The sequence below is a fragment of the Gobio gobio genome, assembly GCF_949357685.1.
Source record: "Gobio gobio genome assembly, contig: scaffold_228, whole genome shotgun sequence".
NCBI classification, from domain to species: Eukaryota; Metazoa; Chordata; class Actinopteri; order Cypriniformes; family Gobionidae; genus Gobio; species Gobio gobio.
Window position 1 is genome coordinate 17,562 of NW_027645608.1, and position 24,453 is coordinate 42,014.

The 24,453-nt window shown below is 35.8% G+C and overlaps 2 protein-coding genes across 2 annotated transcripts; one reads left to right on the forward strand and one right to left on the reverse strand.

The window, feature by feature from the left end:
* Nucleotides 1-4,808: 4,808 nt before the first annotated feature.
* Nucleotides 4,809-9,801, reverse strand: LOC307122471 (uncharacterized protein). Its single transcript, XM_079846452.1, has 5 exons — nucleotides 9,686-9,801; nucleotides 9,070-9,193; nucleotides 8,899-8,947; nucleotides 6,558-6,653; nucleotides 4,809-6,036 (listed from the first exon to the last, which is right to left on the reverse strand). The coding sequence occupies exons 2-5, from the start codon at nucleotides 9,190-9,192 to the stop codon at nucleotides 5,960-5,962; spliced, it is 345 nt and encodes a 114-aa protein (XP_079702578.1). The 5' UTR covers nucleotide 9,193; nucleotides 9,686-9,801; the 3' UTR covers nucleotides 4,809-5,959.
* LOC307122474 (uncharacterized protein) lies at nucleotides 9,486-14,031 on the forward strand (the record flags this gene model as incomplete). Its single annotated transcript, XM_079846454.1, has 7 exons — nucleotides 9,486-9,493; nucleotides 11,828-11,964; nucleotides 12,184-12,231; nucleotides 12,315-12,398; nucleotides 12,549-12,729; nucleotides 12,898-13,055; nucleotides 13,152-14,031. 5 exons carry the CDS (start codon nucleotides 9,486-9,488, stop codon nucleotides 12,698-12,700), a joined length of 429 nt encoding a protein of 142 aa, XP_079702580.1. The 3' UTR covers nucleotides 12,701-12,729; nucleotides 12,898-13,055; nucleotides 13,152-14,031.
* Nucleotides 14,032-24,453: the final 10,422 nt, after the last annotated feature.

The window sequence follows — 24,453 nt, forward strand, 5'->3', positions numbered from 1 at the left end:
ATGTCTCTACACCTGATGTGACTGAACTGAGCAAACCAAAGAAGACTCACCTCTATATTAATGCAAACATGTTAAGTTTATAGAGTGTTTATAGCTGCAGTACAACACTTTATGAAGACTTCAAACTTTTACCTCAGCACTTGGTACAGAGTAATATGAACAGTAAAGATGGTGTGGGTTTTAAGAGCATGCAAAATGGACTTTTGTTTTTAGCATAATTTATTCTATATAACATTCTAGTGTCTGATTAAAGAATCTAACTTCCTCATTTGTATGTCTATTTTCATTTAAGTTATTCACTTTTTTTTATTTTATTTCTTTTAATAAAATAAAATGTGCATATATTCATTGATAAGATACAGGCCCGGTTCCAGAATCAAATCACTGAGGGTGCTTCTGAAATCACTGAGGGTGCTCTAGTGCAGATAGGCTAAGCAACGACTCCACCACAGCAGTGTACAGTGAGAAATGTATGATTATTTATTTACAAGACATTTACCAATGATTGGAATTTCAAAAATATTTTGCTGCAAATTGTCTATTAATCTATTTGTCTGCCTTTACATTGCTTTAATGCGTTGCTAGTCATCTTCCTGAGAACCAGAAAAAAAGATTTTGTGAATTTAGATTTTTTTTAATGCTATATAAGAATTTAGATTGTTATATGCTATATCCTCTGCTCTGTAGAGGACACCAGAACACATTTATTGAGAAAATTAAAAGACATGAATAGACAAACAATGGGATTTTTTTTTCATTCACCAATCAATTTTTATGCTTCAAGTTTTTTTTAAATCCCAACTTTGTATGAAAATGATTCTCAATGTTATGAAAGATACAGAATAATTTGATATATTATCATTCCCATTCTAGGCAATGCATACACTGTATCTAATTTGCATATGAATGTGTTTTGGGACAATATGTAATGTAAAAAGACGTGTAATAATATTTTCATAAGTATGTCTTGTATTTCATAAGAATATCCATATAAATCAATAACTATATCTTTGATTGGCTACATTAGGGGAGAACGGGGTAATGTGAGACACCCCCTGTATCTAGTCAACAGAACACATTTGTGGTCACATGACCCTTATGTTTTCAAGCCCCTCCAATTTGCCCTTGGCCATGAAGGAGGACCTCAATGTGCTGAGGCAAGCATGTTTTTTTTTTTCAGAAATTTTTTTTTTTTTTGCATGTAAAAGTAAATTGTCTTGCTGTCAACTTAATCAACTGCTGTGCCAAAGCAAACTGATTCAGGTAGAAAAACGTATATCATACATGTTGATGAGCTACTAACATATAAAACCATGTGATGATGCTAGCTGAAGATTAGCCTCAGTTGCTAAGAGAGATCGTTTTTTCAAAAAATGTGGCGCTGGGGTAAAGTGAGACAAATGCTGTGGGGTAAAGTGAGACATGAGGCACAAGTTAAGTTTAGTCTTAAACATATTTAAATCTAATATTACATTACATATGTTTTATTTTTAATGGCATAAACATTGTAGAAAAGCCATCATGGCAAGGCAATACACCAGGAAGACAACATAGGGCACATGTTCCTAAAAGTGATGTGGTGAAGAAGCAGCCTCAACCTAAAAGGCCTGGAGGAACCACACAGAGAGAGCAACTCCTCATCTTTCCCTGTAACCTTCAGGGCTGGAATGTAGAGTAGGCCTAGTTGTAGAGTATGACAGTAGGCTGATGGGTCTAGTCCTGTGTTCTGACTTCTGAGTCCCAGGCTGTTCTAGCTGGTTCTGATTGTCCTTTGCTCTGACCCCCAGACACTAGCTGGCCCTAAGGGTCCTGTGTTCTGACCCCCAGACTGTGTTCTAGTCTAACTGGTTCTATCTGTCATTTGAATGTTAATTAAAACATTTTGAATTATATTATGTTGTATTTGATTTTGTTCAGGGTTTCATTCAAGTGTTTAGAAAAAAAGTGTGCTTAATTGACCAATCCCCATGATTCTGTTACTAGTCCGACATTAGTTCTGGACTGTGTGGTTGTCAAGCTAGCTGTTAGGATTCTAACTGTTACAACATGTGTTGTTATGGTAGTTTCAGAGTGGAAAAAGTAAGTGGTAAAAAGTAAGTCACTTTAACCCCTTGATTTCACTGATCTGTCTCAGTTTACCCCTAAGCTGAGGTAAAGTGAGACACAAGACGACTTTTTAAAAAACAATCATAATTTCACTGACCTTTCTCCTAAATACATTCTGATAATTTCCATTGAAACATCCTGAATTAATGGGAAAAGTGTCAATTTTACTGATATATCATTTTAGCTCGCTTAGAGGGAAGCAAATATAAAAATTCTCTCACTTTACCCCACTCTCGCCTGCAAAAACTCGCTGTAAATAGATGCATTTGACGCTCTCCAGAGCTCGGACACAAATTTGCAAATCTGCAAAATCTGTTTCGCCAATATTATTACAGTATCAACTGAGGGTGCTTTTGCTTGCGGAAGTTGCGGTTGAGGGTGCTTAGCACTCCCGTAGAACCGGGCCTGATAAGATATACAGTACAGTATATAAATAGTGTGTGTGTGGTCCTGGTAAACCCTATGTCCCCAAAAGGATCGTAAATCCTGAAATGTTTGACCTTGTAGGGACATTTTTGGTCCCCATGAGGAAAACATCTTATAAATAACACTAAATTGTTTTTTGTTTGTTTGTTTTTGAAAATGCAGAATGTGTTTTTGTTATGGGCATAGGTTTAGGGCATAGAATGTACAGTTTGTACAGTACAAAATCATGATGTCTATGGAAAGTGCCCATAAAACATGGAAACCCATGTGCATGTGTGCGTGTGCATGTGTGCGTGTGTGTGATCCAACCAAAAGAAAACAAAACAAAAAAATAACAGTATACAGATGAAGAAAACAAAATGACGGGAAGGAAGAAAGAAAAGAAAAAGACAACTAATTTGAAGGAAGTGGAGTTTAGGCATGTGCTTAAATAGGAGAATCAGTTCTCCTATTGAAATATTGAAAAAAGGGGACCAGGCTTGTGTTGTGTGCAAATTTTTTTTGTAAATTGTTCATAGCGTTCATGTTCTGTTTAGTATTTAATGTAATGGCTATTACATTCAAATAAATATATATATAAATGTATATATATATACAATTGCTAGGACATATTTTTCAATACTTAGTTCACTTTTTCAAAACTCTTCAGTGAGCACAACATCAGTCTATGTGAGCTGAACTGGGGATTATTAATCTTTTTTGGCACAAAATGCTTTCAATGACATCTTTCAAATTACATGAATACATTTCTCACTTACACACAAACCAGCAAAACAATTTTTTTCACGTTTACATATCCTACTCTCTCTGCCTCTCTCTCTCTCTCTCTCTCTCTCTCTCTCTCTCTCTCTCTCTCTCTCTCTCTCTCTCTCTCTCTTAAACTGTTAAACTTAAGTTCAAAACCTAGCATAATATAAAATTTAATAAGACAGACATTTGCTATATTTCTACAGTAATACCATATTGAAATATAGGCTTATTCAGAATCTAAACAATTAAATACTATCAAAGCGATGTAGCTTGCTTAACACCTGCAGGTGTTAGCTTGGTGCATTTCTTTACAATCTATACAAAAGTGGAAACTTAGGAATAAGTGTGTAGCCTACTGTAATGTAAACATGCACCATAACATTTTGAAATGAATTATAAGCAGTAGAGAGTTCTTTTTTGTAAATATTTTTTTTTAAACAAAAGAACACGTATACTTCTTCTACCTGTTGTTTTTTTTTTAGGTCGTTTTTATAAGTGTTCGAAGTGTGTTTGGGTGAAAACCTTTGCTATTGTTATGGCATTAAGCTATGACTTGATTTGAGTTTTACTGCTGTGCCATGTTGAAATGTTGTTAGGAAAACTGTGTGAAGAGTTTTGAAAAAGTTACCTAAGTTGAGAAATGTATCCTAGCTACTGTAATAATAATAATAAACAAATCTGTACTCACTTTGTATGTTGTAGCGCCTCCAGCTTGTTATTCAAGCACTTAATAGCAAACCAACCAAATTTTTATGTATCCAAATGTCACATTCACATTGATCTGTTTTACATCATAGTAGTCGAAATGGCAATAGCCTAAACATGGCAATGTGAACTTGTGCGATAAATTATCAAAACGGTCATATAGGCCTATGTTTTTAGTAGGCTATCTGAGTAAACTCATTTATGTCTTTTTTCATTAGCGTCACTCGTTGTTTACAAGCGCTAGGGCACATTTCTCAATACTTGGGTCACTTTTTCAGAACTCTTCACAACAGAAATCTTTGTGGGCTTAAACTGTGGATCATTTTATCATCGCTTTGGCACAAAATTCATTCAATATGACTACATCTTTCAAATTACATGAATTATTTTCTCGACACAACAATCGCCAAAATTCTGTGTACCTACAGGCCAAATTGCACATGCTTAGCCTACATACGGTTGAAAATTTATTAACTTAAGTTCAAAACAATAACATAATACAAAACTGAATGGAAGAGCATTCTGAATGGCAAAAAAAGTAAGTTGGAGCGCCTCCAACTGGTCACTCAACACTAATCCACCTTCAGCTTTGTCAATAATTGTATTTATATATAAAATAGTACAATGGTCTCTTTTAAGCCAGCCTAACATGAACCAATAATGAACAATAGGCCTACTCCTACAGCATTTATTAATCTTATTTAATGCTAATTTCAACATTTACTAATTGTATTTTGTATTATATAGAATTGTATTTCAATTGGACTTCATGAACACACAAAATGCTTCATATTTTTAAATGTTTTTATTGTTTTATTTTTAATATATTGCCATCTTGCATCCATTCTATGCATGTTTGTTGATCTTTTATCTAATGTACTTTTGCAGTAAAACTTCAAACTTTCAATAAAACTGAAAGTCAAAATGCTTTTTTCCAATGTATCTCATGAAAGTGAAACGGAGAGGTTATATCATACACATACACAAGGGTTTGCTAGTGTTGGCTACATCTGACTGCAGGCATCTGGAATTTCCATGAATTGGGATGATTAAGCATTCTCCGTAAGATGAAGCCGTTTTAATATTTGGGAGTGCAAACAACAGCAAAACTGAAATTAAATAATCATGTCTGACTCAAAGGACAACCGGCTTCCAGGAAAAAATTAGGAATCGACCACAAGAGCCAAAACATTTTGTGCCACATTATAACCGGGAAACTCCATATCCAACCCAAATCCATACACAAGCCAATGGTCAATGAAAGACCCAACGCCACAAAAAGACGAGATTAGAAACTGCCTCAACAGTGCAAGGACGCCGTGCTCGAAAGGTTTTAGTTTACACTTTATATGCAAAGATCCAATAAATCTATATGGAATGAGAGCCTTTAATATTTTTGCTGGGAGAAATATTGAACAGAATTTTTAATGCTCAGGATTGCTGTCATGAAGCTTATTGTAATCAATGTTTAGCATAATTTATGTGCACTGAGAGACTACTGATCTCATGCCTTCAACCAATGGATCTTTGCATGAATGCATGCAGAAACTACTGGAGGAAAAACAAATATTTGAGTGGCATCAGATTCAAAGCAGTGAAAATGTACGATGACTAATAATCTGACTAAATGGTAATATATAGAGAATCGACCTCCATCTAATGTATGCGAACAGTATACCTATTTTTTCATTCCTTGCTCAAAGGTTTAAACATGATTGACGTAACATTCATAAGTGTCTTCAGGTAAGCCAATATTAAAGTGCAGCCATTTTCAAATTACAAGACAATTTACATTAAGGCATTATTAAAAGGCTCAAAAGACAGCAGTTATCGTGCGCTTTTGGGTGTGATCATGGTGTACAGATTCTAATGACTCATCCTTCTCCCACATTATAAACCTTACTTAAATTCTGAAATGAACAAGGAAGCAAATTTTTTTTAATAAACTTTATTTTGGTCCCGAGGAGACAGATTAGTCAAAGAGTCCGAATCCCATGTCGTCTTCGGATTCTTCAGACTCATCCTTCTTCTCTTCTTTTTTCTCCTCCGCTGCAGGAGAAAGAAAAGGGATAGAGACGTTAACATTACCGGACCTAAAAAACCAACCAACACTCCACCCTGAAAAGTTCATATTTGAGCATAACAGAAAAATTACACTGTTCAAACAGTCACAGCATGTGCCTTTGGCACTTGGACTTTTTCCCCATTAATGAGTAATGTATGCTAACTTATCTGGGATTCATTGAAATTTAATGAAACACTGCCCTAAATATGATCTCAAATATGCCAATAAAAGATAAATTTAAAGACAATAACAAAACATTTGTTGATTGATAATCTAATAGTGTTTATATAGTGAAAACCTACTTTGATTACTTTCAGCTATATTTTTATCGTTTAGTTTCTTTAAACGTTTTGAATCTACTTGACTATAATAAATATTTGGTTGAAAAGGTTGATTGAAAATCAGCTTTTTAAGAGCAAATACACATAGGTTGAAAAGTTCTGAGCCATGCCATCCAATCTATTAGAGAGACAGGGAGAGGTATAAGGTAAAACAAGACACTGACCTGCAGGGGCGGCAGCAGATCCTCCAGCGGCTGGGGCGGCAGAGCTGGAAGCAGCTACAGCACCACCGGACGGCACGCTGGCCAGCTTACTGAAACCTGTAAGACAGAGACAAAACACATGATTCAATTCACCAAACTGATCATGTACCCTCTTTAACTTTCCCCGCCAGCATTTTTAAAAGTAGTTGCCAACCACCGCCAGGTTTTTTTAAATCGTTTTCACAAAAATGTAATGGCCCATAGAATATTTTGTTGTATGAATATCTGAACAGGCCATATACCAAAAGAGCAGACCCTCTGCTTTTAAACAAACGTTTTATTCTAGCTTCATGCATTCCTTTATCAACACTTGAAAATGGGCAAGTTTCATAAAAAAAGCAACATTTTGAACAAAAAGCTGAGAAAAATCACATTTTTGTCAAAGACTACATCTGGATCAGAACGATGATCAAACAGATGGAGTAGATCGAGTCCATCAACACCCCTAATGCTTGCACAGTCCTAGAGCTCGTCTGGGCTGACATTTCATTCAGAACATTAGATAGTTTTGATTTATATGCTGTTTAATGGTGATCACGTTATTTTACATAATCATCTGCTTGCATACGATAGCTTGTTTTTTTGCGTCTTCATCTGTGTTTTGATCAGGAGATCCTGTACTCATTCAGAAGTTGCGTAATAGCTCCCTAGCGTCTAACAGTGAAAACACAGAAACCTGGAAAAATCAGTGTTTGGCAGGGAAAGAATTAAAAAGCCCTTGTTTTTTTATTCAGGACACTCTGCAGGGTTCCCATGCACTCTTTGACCAACTTTAGGTAGTGATTACTGGATAAGGCTTTTTATAGGATTATACTCAAAGAACAATTCCTATGAAACTATTTTAAAGCTGGAATTTTTCTTCAAGTTATTAATTTCCTCATCTAGCATTACGCTTTGAATCAGACAGAGATAAAGTGCGCAAGGTTACATTTATTTGAATGAATTACAGCATTTATTTGAATTCGAGAGAGAAAGATGCATATCAGGTTCAGCTTCTCTCAACAACAAAAGCTGCAAGTTGAATTCCTTAAAGTGATGTAACCCCCTCGTCGATGAGAAATATAATGTAACGATTCAGCAGTGAAGCTATTTTATTACAAAAGTCATGGGTAAGATTGATCCGTTTGTCAGGGTTTTAAGACCTTGCTGAGACCATTTTGAATGAAATTTAAGACCTATAAAGGAAATACAGCCACAAATTTACTTGCTAAATAAATTAATTTATTCAAATTCAACAAATCGACAAACTTCCACTTCCTCATAGCTCAATCCCACCAGGATTGTGTCTGTGTGATTTTTGAGATTAAAATGACTGATTTTGTGGTGGTAATTTCTAGAAATTAACACTTTTCATAATTAGGACACCACATTTACCATATGTATTGTGTTAGATGCACAACAGCCACACATGACAATATAATACGTAAATCTTGTTTGTTTTGGTTTACAAATAATGCAGGATCTCAAAAAAAATGCATGTTGATTTTTCATTATATTTCAAATTATTTAAGCCCTAGAACAGAATACTTCAGCGAATTTAAGACTTTAAGGCCTAAAATTTAGATTTTCAAATTCTAGACTTTTTTTAGACCCCGCGGAAACCCTGGTTTGTTCTCCTGAATCTCCTGTGTGCGAATGACGTATATGAATGCACTTCAATGAAAACAGCACATTATTATAGAACAGTGATTAAACTTACTTGAACTACCTGTGCATTAAACGGCTTTCATGCACACCTTCAGCCGATCAGAACAGTATTCAGACAGACCAAGGTATAATCGCTCAAACATGTTGTTCTGATGTGAGAATGAACCTCATTGGTTCTTGCACGTTAAGTTTTTAGGTTGCACTTCTGTTTACCAAATTTGAATGCTCTATGTAGGTTCGCTGACCAGTGTTTGTATGTGAATGAAAGCCGTTCATCATATAAAGCAATCATACATCTTCAGAAGACTAAACACTGAATTCATATGCATTTTTACAATCTCTTTATGAACTGTAAGAGTTTCGGGTGAATAGACTTTCAATGGAAAAATAGAAATCTCTCAGATTTCAAGAATAATATCTATGAATTTCGAAAAACAACAAAAATCTTATGGAGGGTAAGTATTTAGAATGAATGGTCATTTTTATATAGTCAGCCGATTTGACATATTCAAAACTTTTTGAAACTTTGAAATTAAAATTCCCTGATATTTTCCAGTTTTTCCATGGCCATGGGTACCCAAGCCTGGATGTAAACATCCGTAAGTCCATTACAACTAACCACTTTGCTACCAGTTTAAAACTACTACCAACTTACCTTGGACAATCACTTCCTCAACATTTTTGCCATTGAGCTCGGACACAACCTACAACACAGAAAAGTCGACATTAAAGAGAAGCAAATTAACAACAGGCAAATAGAAGTAATCCCTTACAAGCACAACATTTGATCCTGTCAGTGTTCATGCAGTTTTATGAATATATTCACCTTGTCCATACGGGTGCCATCGGCTTCAATACCGACGCTCTCCAGGATCTTCTTGATGTCACCTGTGCTGGGACTCTCTTTGCCTCCAAGGGCAGCGAGCAGGTAAGCAGCTACGTAACGCATCCTACATCAAATAAATAGAAATTAATGCATTAACATTTACAGTTTTGACCTGAGCAATTGTAATTCAAAAATATTTGACAGCTTAAATGCCACAATAATGATTTTACCCATAACTGAAATATAACAAACAAGTTCTGAATGTAAATGAATCGTAATTTTACACAATTTATTCAATTCATAAGTTTTTTAAATGAAAAAGTACATAACACAAAAACGTAACTGACCAATAGTTGAGCTTTCCATCTACAGAAGAGTTATATTTAGCTGATATTTAGTGTACTTGAAATAAAACGATGGCTAAGTGATGAGCCACATGGCTGAGTGTAACGTTTTTACTGCTAGCGGACTGTGTATCAATACATCAATCCGAGCTTCTGTACTACACCAATCTCGCAAATAAAGGATTGAGGGTCTTTATTGCTTCGTATACATTCATTATTTGCTCGTTTGACGGTTAGGTGTTTTTGTTAAATCAGTTTTTTTATTCACTCACTTTACGGAGAGAGGGACACTGGCGTGTTCACAAGCGGGCTCGTGCAGGCAGAAAGGAAGCGGAAACGTAGCGAAAACCGGAAAAACGACACGACCGATGATGTCACACGCGAGGAGCGAATCGAAAGGACGAAAAGCACGTCAATCACGAGGCTGAGGGCGGGGTTTCTATCCTTTTTTTCTCGGATGAAATATTTATTTATGAAAAAATTCCGCACAACATATTACGCTATTAAAAACGAGACACAATAAAACTGTCTAGTATTTTTTGTGACCAATTACTGAACTATAATAGATCAGTGTGCCCAGGAAATTAGCCAGGAATGCTGATTTCCCAGATAGCAAAAAATATCGGCACGGCTTCTTTTTGCCGCCGGCTCTAAGCTGTCGGCTATAGGTGCGTCCCGCTGGCGGTGATGAAACGTTTGCCGCCGAATACGTCACTCCCATTTCTTGCGAGATGCCGCGGCCGACTAGCCGGCGGGCCGCCGGCTTCATTTTCTCTGGCGGTTGCCTCCGCCTAATGGACCGCGGCCGGCTGGCGGCAAGCCGCTGTGAAATACAAGGATTTCTACTCTCAAATTCGACCAGCCACGTTGGCTATGTTTGGCTTGTTGGGAAATAGAGTGGAACTGACAGCATTTTAACTAGTTCTCACATTTGAAGCGATTATAAAATCATAATAGCCTATATGTGAATTATATCAAATATTAGTTTTTTTGCTCCAAAGCCATTAGGGTTTATAACAGATTCTTGACTCTTGATTCCATGATAAGGTTAGGTTTAGGAAATTACATTTAAATTTTCACTTGATTATTTGCATGTCGAGTGTGTTTAAACAGTGTTGGTCAATTTGACCCATGAATGTAATACTTTTGTTTTTTTTTAGCATAATAGGAGGGTTAAGAAAGTTTGAAAGTTCATTTTAGGATAACACTTATTTTTGTATTGCCCTTTTTTTCTATTTCTTTTTGGACTGACTTTAAAATAGACATGACAAAAAATTTGAACTAACTTCATGACATTTTACTTTGTTTTCAAAACCCATATTTTTCTGAAAAACAAAAATATATTGTTAATTATTTAGGAAAAATTCTACATTCATAAGACAAGAATAACTCAAAAGAAGCCCTCTAATATTACCTCTTATAAAGCTGATTTTTACAACTTTGAAACCCTCTCAAACATGAGGTCGCAAAACAAAAAGCTTACAAAAACAGAAACCTGAAAGCTTTTCAATTTCATGTGACTGCCTTAATATTATAAAGTATTTTCTATCTCAGAATTCTTATTTTTATGATTTATTTTATATACAGTGTTACATTTGTTGTTATTCTTTGTTCTACATATTCGGAACTGTACCACAATGCTTTATTATTTTTATTTTTCTCTCATTGTACTTTTTGTATTGTACTTGTCTATACATGTACTAATTTAAATAAAAATAAAAAAATAAAAAACAGAGAAGTACCTCCACCGGCCGAGAGGGGCAGTATACCTAAAAAAGGCGGAAGACAAACCGGTAAAACATACAGATTTACCAACAGCGGCCGCTCATCACATGGTTTTAGTATTTGAAGAGAGGAGATCAGAAAATATCCTCGACTACGAGCGTTTAAGTAAGTACATGTTTCCTTTTTGTGTCACACAATATTATGTTCATTTTTGATGTATATACCGGTAGGTTGTTTTAATTAGTTTGTTCAGACACGCACGCTGATATAGTGCACAATGCACAGTGTTGGCTAACACGTGCTGTTTCGCCTTTTTTACACACTGAGTTCAAGCATGTTCTACATGTTAAAATGTATCTAGCTACTGTAGGTAAGTTAGCCAAAGCTTTACATCTAGAAAGACTTAAGTTTAACTTTTGGTGTTTTCTAACAAAACAGAATGATGTATATAGGTTATTTAAATGATTGAGTTAGTCCGAACAAGCATGCTGCTAGGTCAGTTTTAGCAAGTGTTAGCTAACATGTGCTGTGTTGCTACTGTTCTTCTAGCGTTTAAGGTCATTTATGAGTTATTTCTCTGAACTGCTGTACTTTTTATGTTTGAGGACAATGCAGTTTACTTGAATCACTATACTGAATGAATACATTTTACTGTTCCACATTTGGCTGACCAGTTTTTCCCCCCACAGCATAGCTACTGTATATTCTGTATATAACGTTAACAATGCGGTTTTGTTCACATTTTCTTGCAGATACCTTGACCAGAGCACAATCGGTTATCTTCATCCACGAGACCTACTGTTGGACAATCGTTTCGGCTTTCAAGGTAAATAAATTGTTAGTCACAATGTCTAGTTACTGGGCTATAAGGAGAAGAATATTGAAAGGAGTTGAGATGGACAAACAGGAAATTGCAGATGTTGGAAACTTTAACAGTATGGAAAATTGTGCCTGTAGTTGTTGTTTTATATATATATATATATATATATATATATATATATATAATATAATATAATATAATTAAAATAAAATATTTTTTATGTAGATTTCCAGAATGAGAACCAAGCCCTGAGGGAAAGCAATGCACAAGCAGGTGAGAACATGCACTCTTTCTTAAATTTTACTTTTTTGACTGTGATATAGGTCCAAAATTACCAAATGCCTTTCATTTTGTAGCTTCGGATGACAGCGGCTCACTTCATGAGCAGGTGAAGCAAGTTGGGACAATGTTGATGACGTTTGCTCGTACTGGGCAATCAGGTACAACTTGCAAACAACACCTGTGGTTGTTGGTTTAATTCCCACTGGGGCCACCTGTACATGTAGTAGACCTAGTTGTAAATGTCATAGTTTAGTAGTTGAGGGACCAGGACTGACTGCTTTATTCTTTTATTCTGTGAACCCCTGTAGGTGCAGATCAGACCCTAATGCTGCGACGTCTTGGAGAGTTTGGCGATGTTGTGCGTAGCATGGACAACAAAATGGACACTATGCTGCAACATTTCAGTGCCAATGTGTCTTTTGGAGAGTTATCCCTGCCAGGGGGCTTGACAACAGTTTGAGGCAGGATAAAGAGCTCCAGGAACGATTTGTAAGTGTGCTGATTTTGTTTATAATGCTTTAGGGTAATCTAAAAAGTAAAATTTAAGATTGTACACTGCATATTCTACAGTCTGAATCCACAGCCTGTCACATTTTTATATTTATGTATGAGAAGCTTCAGAGATATGTAATTTGTAACACTTTTTTGTATTTTCAGCTTCGGTTTTTGGCAATCAAATGTGGGAGGGACCTAAAGACAACCGTGTGGCGAATACTTCAGAGTATCTTCTCTAATCACCTTTCCATTAATACAACCTGGACGGGTGTAGGGGATAAAGCATGTTTTATCCATGTTCCTGAAGACCATTGTTCAAAGTAATATATATAAATATATAAATTTGTTATATATTTAAGTAGATGTGTGTGGCCTTATGACATTCACATGGAATGACAGATCTGTATTTTCTACAGGAGCCATCCGGAAGAACCCGGCAACCCAGGATGCCACTGATGAGGCGGTCCAGGTTAGCGCCATGCGTTACCTGAAAGGAGCATCTGATCGTGAAGGTGGAAAAAGACGCCGCACAGCTGAGAGGGACCCACAGCCGACCTCTTACACCTAGGCTGACTACTGACACCTGGAACCCTTTCTTTATCCTGCAGTCAGTAACATCAAGACCCCTAAAGAAGCCAGAAGTTTCAGGCTACACTCACCCAATCCACACTGTTCACTGTGGAAATTACTTTTTTTTTATTCCCTGTGACCCTGCCTTGAAGGCAGCTCCTTGGATAGATATGGGATGGCGAGGTTGTTTGTCCTTTATATAGGCGCACAAGAAATCACTGAAGATAAGCCAATTTGCGCTGCCTCATTCTGGAGGTCGGGGAAAACCGGAGAACCCATAGTCAGGCTTGTTATAATGTTCTGTTCTACTACTGTTCTATTCTTCTCCAGAGCTTTACTCTAAATTATTACCATTTATCCTATTGTTAGAAATGGCTTGTTAAATGTGATGTTATACCTCGATTTATTTGGTATCCTGCACATTCTTTGGTACCAAATATCCTCATTATTTGATATAATATTTAATGGTAATTCTTTTCATCCCAGAGCTGACCTATTTGTTATTAACAAATATTGTAAGTGTTATAATTTGCTTGTAAGGCTGTTTTTTTTTTTTTTTTTAACCAAAATTTAATTGGAAACATGCAGGTTCTTTAGTAAAAATGTTTTGTTATTTATAGGCCTATTTAAGCTTATTTATTGTCTGTTATATTTCATTTATATTATCTTGTATCATTGACAGTTAATGTACTTTGAAATGTGGAATAAAAATGCCAAATGGGAATTTATCTGGTTTGTTCAATTATTATCCATCATAAACTGCATGTTACAAATATATGAATAATAAATAAATATATATATTATTTATTACACAATAAGCGGAGGCAGATCGCTCGAAAATAGCGTTTGCCTCCGACGGGCCGCCTTTTGGTATAAAGGCGGCGGAACGGCGGTTTGCCTGCGGGCCGGCGGCGGTACGAAGGCGGTAGGAAGCCGGCTGCCGCTTTTAAAAAGCGGCTGCCGCCGGCGGTGCGCCGTCAAACGTGTTTGCGATTACGCAATTCTGACGCTTCTACAGCCGCCGGATCACCGCCGGTGGTCCGCCGACTCATTGCTATCTGGGTTATTTCTGTTTTGTTTTTTTATTTTGTTTTTTATAGCCTATAGGCCTATTTACGTTTAGGAAACACAAAATTCACAAATTGATGGAAATTTTCATAACTTTCAGAGACATGGCAAAAAGGACAGAGTGACGCATGCATGTCCACTGGGTTGGTCACGTTTAGTGGAGATCAAAAGTAAATTGTTTTCCCTTTAAAAGTCAACAGGAACTAAATTAATCTGATACATTCCAATACATTTCGTTATTATATCATTTAAATCCTCAAAAGCAAAAATGTACAATTTTGGTCTACTAATAAAACATGCCAGCAGAGGTCATTGTTTATCATCTCTTTCTTTTGGGTCACCGTGAGTTTGACAAGTAAGACATGTTCCTGGATGAACATATTTTGCTGATACTGGAACAACATTCCTGTCTTTAATTAAAAAAAATTGTCATAACCCTATCCCTACCCCTAAACACTGATGAGAATCACCTAACCCTCGGTTTAAGCAACTTGACCTCAAATCTGATCGCTTGTTTGGAATGTTGATCCAGGAACATGTTGTACTTGGTGAAATCACGTTCACCAGGCACGTGCAGAGGGGGGGGCTTTGGGTGCTTGAGCCCCTGCCCTTTTTCAAAATGAATCAAAAGTGCCCCTCTCAGACAAGTATCAATGATAATATCGTGGTCAATAAAACTAAATAAATGTGATTATTATAACATGACATTGATGACAATGTATACAATAGTAAGGAACGGCTCAAAAGTCGGACAATTTCTGTTGAGGCGTTGCCATAACGCGTTGCTATGGGTTGCGTGCGTTTTGATTGATTGCTGATTTTCCTCTGTTCGGAAGCGGCTCTCGAGCCAAATATGGTCCTTTCAGAGAGTATGTGGCCTTACGGGAAAAATGTAAACCAATATTTTTTTTCATCCATAATCAGAGCTAATGTGTTGATTTAATTACAAATCTATATATTATATATTTTAAAGTATTACACAATTCACCAATGCCCGTTTGTCATGTATATACACCAACCAATCTGGCAAAGCAAGTTCAAATTCCATTGGGCATGTGAAGTGGAGCGGTAATTTTCTGTTCTTATTCATAAATCGGTTGAAAACTACATGGACAGACGAACTAACGTTTCGGGCTTTCGGTATGGTGCGCGCGTGTACCGAACGGTTATGAATGTAATCTATAACAGTTAACAGTCGGCTTGTTTAAAGCGCGGAACACACTTCAATCCGAGTTCCCACACGAACATATTAAGTATTCATTCCATTTTATCACGAAATTCAAACGATAAATGCCGTTTTAACGCTCTATTATGTGACGTGACAGATAGACGCGTATCAGTTCAACTTCAAGCGGCAGCGCGCGGCGCGCGAGTGAACGCGATAATCTCTTCCTAAAGAAATGAATATCTAAAGGTATGTTGAGGATACATTACAACTTACTGAAACGTATCATATGTTGTGTAATCGCTCCATCGGTGTTTCAACCGCGGAAAGACAATAAAACAGTTTGTAAACAAACAATGTCATGTAGAATCACATTTACCTCAGAAGTCATTCAGTGTCCACAGCTGTGAGTTCACTATAGAGATTAACTCTTTCACTGAATACATGCACTATATTAGCCTATATATTCGTTATATTAGCCTATATATATTCATTATATACCACTTAGCCTGTTAGTGATCTTGTTTATTTAATGTATGTTTAAATAAACCTGTCATGAAAATTACAGCCACTAAATGATTATATTTCAACAAATAAATCAAAAAATAATAATAATTAGATTTACATATTAATGCAAAAACTGCTTTATGTGAAGCTTATGAGTGTTGATTATTATATCTAAAAATAAATAGCAAATGAATTTAGGCTAATAGTTTGGGCTCTGTTGTTAATCTTTAATAGCAATATGTAAGGGCTCCCTATATAGTTTACAGCATTATCTTTAAGAAACTTTTAGTTATAATTGAATTCATTTAAGGACAGACAATTTTTTTTTATTAAACCACTGTTGAATAAAAATTAATAAAACGCAATTTTGTAAAACTGCTGTACCGAATCCGTACCGAACTGTGACTTCAAAACCGAGATACGTACCGAACCGTCAGTTTTGTGTACCGTTACACCCCTAATATATATATATATATATATATATATATATATATATATATATATATATATATTTACATATTGCCCCTTTTTTACATTTGAGCCCCTGCCTCTGAAGAACTCTCTGCACGGCCCTGACGTTCACCATGTATGCCGTTCTTGTCACAGTAACTGTATTGTGCAAAACCAGACACCTGGACAGAGTCAGAAAATATATTTGCAATAAAAGCAGATCAGTATAAAAATAATGACCATCTTCCTTCATTGTGCAAAAGAGCAGTTCATATAAAAAATTAAGTCTGGTTTGAATAACATGAAGGCAAAAAAACAATCACAGAATCTCTTTTGTAGGTGAACTGTTGTTTTAATTGCTCATGCAAGTGTGTAAGTGGTAAAATACGAAAATGTTTCTGACAGACAGAAAGATTTGTAAGAAATTGTGAGCAGTGTAAAGAGCACATCAGACTGTCTGATGTCAATGTGAGGTGCGGATTTGTGACAGATTTAATAAATGGATAATTCACCCCAAAATTTAAATTCTGTCGTAGTCTATTTGCCTTCATGTTATTCAAACCTAGATTACTTTATTTCTTTGAAATGCAAAAGGAGTTTATTGACAGGATGACCTGACTGCTCTTTTCAAAGATGAGAAGTACTGTGAACGAAGTATAATGGAAATCTTACTTGAATGAGGCCAGACAGAATACAATGAACAGTGTACAAAAATATACATATATGCGGAGATAAATACTAAATGTTACAACCGTCTAGGGCCAGCCATAACATAAATGAATGTGCGCTCACTCACAATGTTAATGTCAAACAAAAGGGGATTTATTAACAAGAAAATAGTGAAAACCTGAAACAAAGGGATCAAATTAAGGAGTGGACCTGGCCAAAATAACAAACAAAAATAACTAGTTTTAGTACATTCTAAATCAAAATAAATAAAAACGTAGCTTCCTTAACTCCCTTAACCCAAAACATAGAACAAGTGAAATTAAAAACATGGCGTCACACTCCCTACTTCTTTTTAACTGATAGTACAAATAATATTTACACAATATACAACTGAAGGCAAACGTAATCCAAAACGGCAATATAAGAAACATAAGTCGAATGAACAAAGCAAATTTAACAAAGTACTTGTAGGAGACTACAAGTGACTGTCTTGATTTGATCATCAATTCAACCGATTTATTCAATTCATTATTCATTCAGGAACAAAACCTGTCTTTGTAAGTGAATTATTGACTCATTCATTCAACCCATTCTTTCAAAAAGTCTGATTCGGTTCAAAAAACGAAACGTCATTGCACCGATCACTCAACCGTTTCGTTCAAACCCACTGAATCATTTAGAATCAAAACACCACTACTGTTTTTGTTCGGTTGTGCTTTGGATTGGTTTGGAACTATTTTCATTGACGGAGCAAAAACTGAATTTTGTGTGTCTAAAATGTAAGTCAGTACAAACTGTTGCATAAAAGCAATATCGCACTTTGACAGTCTGTATCGTGATGATGTTTATCCGAATGTTGCAAATGTTTAAAGTGCACGGTTAATGTGATGTAAGACACCCACAACAATTATGGAGAAAAGTGACGTTCGGATAAAAAGTCCTGCAGCATTTGCTTGCAGATATTTTGTACAAAGACCTTTTTAGGGGCCAGATGTATTGAATCAGACTGCAAACACAAATAAGAAAATGAAATGCTTTAATGTGCTTCTTTTGGGGGAAACGTGTAACGAAAAGAAAAGCAGAGAGAACATTGAAGGCTAATGTCTGTGGGACCCTTTTAGGGCTCTGCTCTCATCTTCTCATCTTCCCTTCGGGTTCTCTCTCTCTCTCTCTCTCTCTCTCTCTCTCTCTCTCTCTCTCTCTCTCTCTCTCTCTCTCTCTCTCTCTCTCTCTCTCTCTCTCTCTCTCTCTCTCTCTCTCTCTCTCTCTCTCTCTCTCTCTCTCTCTCTCTGTCTGTCTTCTTTGAACACCCTTATTTACTTTCTCTCTTTCCTGCCTTGTACACTAGCAGCCTCTGTTCCTGTAAGTCTTATCAATGACTGGTTTTGGGTTTCTGAACATAATCTCTCAATGGGATGCATTGTGGAGACTGCCTGTGGATTCAGGATAAATGCGAGCATGCTGGCTTTGCCAGAGTTTTATTTGTCACATCATTCAACAGGCTTGTTTTAGCTGTAGTGCACAGAATAAAAACCTCAAAGCCTGTACCCAAAAGAAAAATATATCGCACAGAGTTGCTCGTTCACAGCTCAGGAGATTTAATGGAGTTCTCAGTTGGGTTTCCTGTAAGTATCAACTTGGTCTCAATGTTTCTCCTATAATTCTTTCAGGATTAATAGAAATAGATACAAATGAGATGTTTGTATAAAGCTGTAAATGAATATATGATTTATATATGTAATATGAATAGCAGGTCAGATCAGTTGGTTTTAAAGGAATTTGATGAGAAATTATGTATATATAATCTCAATTATAAATTGAGATTACTGACATTTGGTTGCAGACTTCAGTCTCATGGCAAAACTGAGTTTGAGAGAATTGTGAGATTCATGTTGGGCTGGTTTTGTTCCTTTAACTCAACTAGAACATGGCTTTATCAATGCAAAGATCTTGGCTTTCATTCCCAAACATTGCTTAAATTTTATAGCTTGAATGCATTTGAAGTCTCTTTGAATATGAGCATTTGCCAACAGATTTGTAACATACTGTAAGTTGGAAATACTGTAAGTTTATCAATAAACACAATTTAGTCTGTACTAAGTTTGACCACCTTAATGTTACGAGTCTATTTAGTTTAATTGTGTTTTGTTATTGTTTTCCCTAATTCCGTTTTACCTGTGTTCCCGGTCATTATTAATTTCCAGTTTCTTATTAGCTACTATATCTGTTCCAGTTAATTAGCTCAACATGTGCTTTAAGTTTTTTTCTCCGTCGATTGTCCTGTGTTAAAGGTAAGTTTTAAGTTTGTATTGCCTTTGTTGTTATTTATTAAAAGTTGAGTCAACCATTCTCTCTGTATATACAGATACACAAGATACTAAGTTGGAAAAACAACATTTTCTGAAGGTTTAGCTGCACTGTAAACCCTGCCGCTCAAAATAATTAATGGGTTTGAGTAGAGCCAACTCAAATTAAACAAATTAGTTCAAACAAATGAACTTCTATGAGTATTTAGAACTTTCTTTTTCTTCTGAGTTCTCAAAGCTGACACATTTTAAGTAATCTTAAAAGTTTCATTGTTTTGAGTTTTATGAACTTGTTTGGGCTGGGTTTTCTATTTCCCAGCATGCTTTGCCATGACACTCTAACCAAAAGTGTGCCAGAAAATGCCAAAATTAAGTGTTATAATGTTTGTGTGTGTGTGTAAGATTAACGTTAAGTGGGAGATTTTATAGTGTTTTATGTTTTGTTATGCTAGAAGAGTTTCTGTTTTTTTTTTTTTTTTTGTAGGGTTACCATCATGGTAACAAGTAGAGCGTGAGATTAGTTTGAGAACAGATATATGTTAAATGTATTGTATTGTGTAAGTGCTGTGCTAATGTTACCAAAGCATTGTGTAACCAATTAGCAAGGTGCCATTTTTTTAATGATTTACAGTGGTTCCCAACCTTTTTTACTCCAAGAACCCCCTCATCTTCGAATCAATACCCCACCCCACCACCACCTTTCTCATTCACAAAATACATTTGTGTTCTGGTGTTGTTACTTTTCAACTTTTTAGAAGAAGAAGTCGTTGGCTAATACACAAACAGCCCAGGGCAAAAAGTAAGTATACGGCCGAATGCGTGCGTATGGCCCCGACTACACCACTGATACTGCTCTAAATGGTCAATTTCCTGACTTTGTTGCACATGGTTTTGAAGTCCAGTATCATGTTTGTAGTGTAGTCAGCAGTTGCCATGGCCACAGAAACTCAGAAACTCACTCTATATCCTTGAGCAGTTTACAGTTTCATGCAGCACTAAAATAAATAAATAAATCTCAGTAGCTATCTTTGTCTTGTTGTCCTGTAAACATATATGTGAAAACATGCCTAAAACAATAAATACATTTACTAAATTCAAATGTACTATATATGTGTGTGTGTGTGTGTGTGTGTGTGTGTGTGTGTGTGTGTGTGTGTGTGTGTGTTTTAATAATATTAATAAACATTTATTTGTATAGCACTTTTCATACATGAAATGCAACTCAAAGGGCTTCACAAGCATAAACACAAATAATAGGAATATAAATTAACATCAATATAAAAAGATTCAACAACAGAAAGGTTCAAAATGTAAAATGAAGAAATTGGAAATACAATGTCACCTCAATATAAACTATAAAACTGACAAAACAAATAGTAAACCAGTAAAAAATAAATAAATAAATAAAGACTTCACACCATAAGTTAGATTAAACCATCAAAAAATAAGGAAAACCTTAATACTAAACTTGGTTAAGGGTTCTCTCTGACAAAATTATTTGATAAAAAAAAGGCTCACAGAAAGAAAAAACAACATAATCAGTTATTAATATTTAGTTGGTTCTCACTTGTTTTTGCATGTGTTCATAATTTCTTGACAGCCTGGCCAAAAATTATGTCCGCACAATTTGACTTGTTTCATTGCGATATTATCACAAATAAAACAATTGACTCCAAGCACAACAATGGAATATGCTTACAAAATCTTCAACAACTTTTTAATGATATTTGAATAAAGGGTGAAGATGTCACCAGACATCACTTTTGGCCACTACTGTAAATGGATAAAATCATATGCTAAAATACAGATAGTAGTATACAGAGAAACACATGAGATGTTGTCTGTGCATGTTGGCTTGATCCTAATGGTGAGGTTTATTGTGACTTTTCTAGGCATTGTTAAGAGAGAGTCTGTAAAGCAGCCTGAAGTTCAGATCATCTCCATCTTCTCTCTGGTTGTGTTGGACCTCCCTGCTGCAAAACCGGGAACAGGAATAGAAACGTGCTGGAATTCAATATCAGCCACACCTAATTCAGTTTCCATCAAGTTTTTGACACTCAAAATATGTACAAATGTAATTAGATAAAATCTGCCCTGTGACATTATTGATAGCTTTTTTTAAAATGGCCGAAAAGCAGATCAGGTGAGTTTTGTTTATAGTGAAAAATGGTCAATACTCACTGTAGAGTAAAAATAGTTGGTACCCTACAACCAGAAATATAAACACACAAGTACACAAAAGCAAGATAGTATTTTAACATGGGAAAAAAATGATATGCTTCACCTTTAATATGATTACTGTGATGTAACGGCAGTGTTGGGAAGCTTACTTTGGAAATGTACCCTATTTAAAATGTAACAATTACTTTATTAAAGTAATGTAACTGATTACATTTGATTACTTTTTAAATTACCTTTCTACATTTCTAACACTTTTTTTCAACTGTTAATCAAACAGTTATATTAAATATAATATTGGCTAGTTATATTTAACCCAGGCAATTGTGAACCACGAGTTATATACTCTTTAGTGTCTTGTTTGGGGCGTTAGAAAGATGTTTTCGTCAAATCCTTTTATCATTTATCATAGCCTGGTCTGTCTTAAAGGGTTAGTTCACCCAAAAATGAAAATTCTGTCATTAATTACTTACCCTCATGTCGTTCGACACCCGTCAGACCTCCGTTCATCTTCGGAACAGAAATTAAGATATTTTAGTTGAAATCTGATGGCTCTGAAAGGCCTCCATTGGCACAATGGCACACAAGTGGTTACACTCTCAAGACCCTTAAAAGGTACTAAAGACGTCGTTACAAAGTCCATCTCACTACAGTGGTTCTAAAATAACTTTATGAATCGGCGAGAATAGTTTTTGTGCGCAAAAAAACCCTAAATAACGACTTACATAGTGCTGACGATTTCAAAACACGGCATCATGAAGCTTCGAAGCGTTATGAATCAGCGAGTCGATTCAGCGGTTTGAATCGGCAAATTTCAGCAGTTTGGCGGTTTGATACGCGATCCGAATCATGATTCGGCTCACTGAATCGTCATCACTAAGTCGTTATTTAGGGTTTTTTTGCGCACAAAAACTATTATCGCCGATTCATAAAGTTATTTTAGAACCACTGTAGTGAGATGGACTTTGTAACAATGTCTTTAGTACCTTTTAAGGGTCTTGATAGTGAACCGTGCCATTGTGCCAATGGAGGCCTTTCAGAGCCATCAGATTTCAACTAAAATATCTTCATTTCTGTTCCGTAGATGAACGGAGGTCTTACGGGTGTCCAACGACATGAGGGTAAGTAATTAATGACAGAATTTTCATTTTTGGGTGAACTAACCCTTTAAGAATGCTGATCACATGATTTTTTTCAAGTTTTCTGTGATCAATTAGTCAGCCTGTCCTAAACCCAACATGGGCGCCATTGGTGCAGGACATTCAGATTTTGAGATAAGTAAATATAATCTTACTTTTTTCAGAAAAAAATACAAAACAACTGCTAATATTATTTGTAAACATTGTCTTAAGATGTTGAAAAAGAAAATTAAGTTATATATAACTCATGCTGTTATTTACCGCATTTTGAAAAGTATATAACTCCCAGTTCATGTGGCCTTTTTAGGGTATAAAAAAGGACTATCCACAGTATTGACAATGAATGGTGTTTCAGGGTAAACTGGGCTTCCGGTACTGGTCATTGCACTATTGTGGTCGTTTGCGGGTGGTGGGAGGGTCAGTTAATCTCGTTCCAGGACCGGGGCCCTTAGGGAAGACACTTATAGGTCCTCCAGGCATCTGGGTCCACACAGCCCCCCTCTCAATCTATGATTTCTGGAACGAGATTTCTACTAGCCCTCCCACCACCCACAACCGACCCCTCACTCGTCACCCTGGAATTCGCAATAGAAACACCATTCATTGTCAATACTGTGGATGATCCTTTTTTATACCCTAAACAGGGGGAGTTACAACTCATAAAATCAAAACTATCAAATATTTAAAACAATTCCTTTGGATACTTTAACCGTCTTTCTCATGATTCTCTTTTCTGGAACACAACATATGAATTTGAGATTGTGTAGCTAGATGCATTTGTGTTGATGTTTTTTAATGTACTTGTAGAGTCAGGCCATTAGCTTTTGCTACACTTATTTAAGCAATTCATCTTGATTTAACACCTTTACATTAGATTTCTGGTTAAAAATGTAATTGATTCATGTTAAACTGACTGAAAACCTTTACTCTTTGACATAACTTGATATTTTCATTTTGAAATAACATGTTTCAATCAAGTAACCCAAAGAAATAAGACTTTCACTTCCCATCATGCTTTGCAAAGGGGCTGAATTCGGAGAGTAAATGTTTAAATAAAGTACAATTTGATGCATTTTTAACAAGATGAGAAAATTTAGATACTTTTTAATGCTTAATTTTTTGTTATGTTGGTATTTAAAAGTTTGTGTTATGATAGTGTTTTTGGAGGTTACCATTGTGGTGAAGTGTACAGCATGTGCTTGGGGTGAGGACCTAATAAATATTAAAGTTGTTTTAATAATAAAATTCTACTCTGGGCTAGTAGTGGGAAGTTCAGATCATTTTACTGACTCGGATCTTTGAGTCTCGTTCAACAAAATGAACTAATCTTTTTTCGAGTCATTTCGAGTCATTTCGTTCATTTCAGAAAAATATAATTAAAATGACATGTTAAATAGCCCAACCCATCTAGTACTTATGAAAATGTTGATTACATTGGTAAAACTAAAATAAAATAAACTATAGGGTACTGCAACCAAAGCCAAATGATAAGAAACTGAAACGTTTAATTAATTGATTAGTTGTTGGGTCAGGCTATTGCTGTCTAACTCTGTTAGTTCACCTCACCTCCTGATCCAAGACATTCTTTCTTTTGCAACTTCATATTTATCACGTTTGTTCTCCGTCTCTCGTGTCTTCGAACTCCTCGAGATGTTAGTTGTCGACT

Excerpts from the sequence above, each read along its gene's own strand:
- LOC307122471 (XM_079846452.1), bottom strand. The coding sequence starts at position 9,192 with ATGCGTTACGTAGCTGCTTACCTGCTCGCTGCCCTTGGAGGCAAAGAG. Across the intron at positions 6,654-8,898 it reads TGAGGAAGTGATTGTCCAAG|GTTTCAGTAAGCTGGCCAGC; the intron begins GTAAGTTGGTAG and ends TCTGTCTTACAG. Across the intron at positions 6,037-6,557 it reads ATCTGCTGCCGCCCCTGCAG|CGGAGGAGAAAAAAGAAGAG; the intron begins GTCAGTGTCTTG and ends TTTCTCCTGCAG.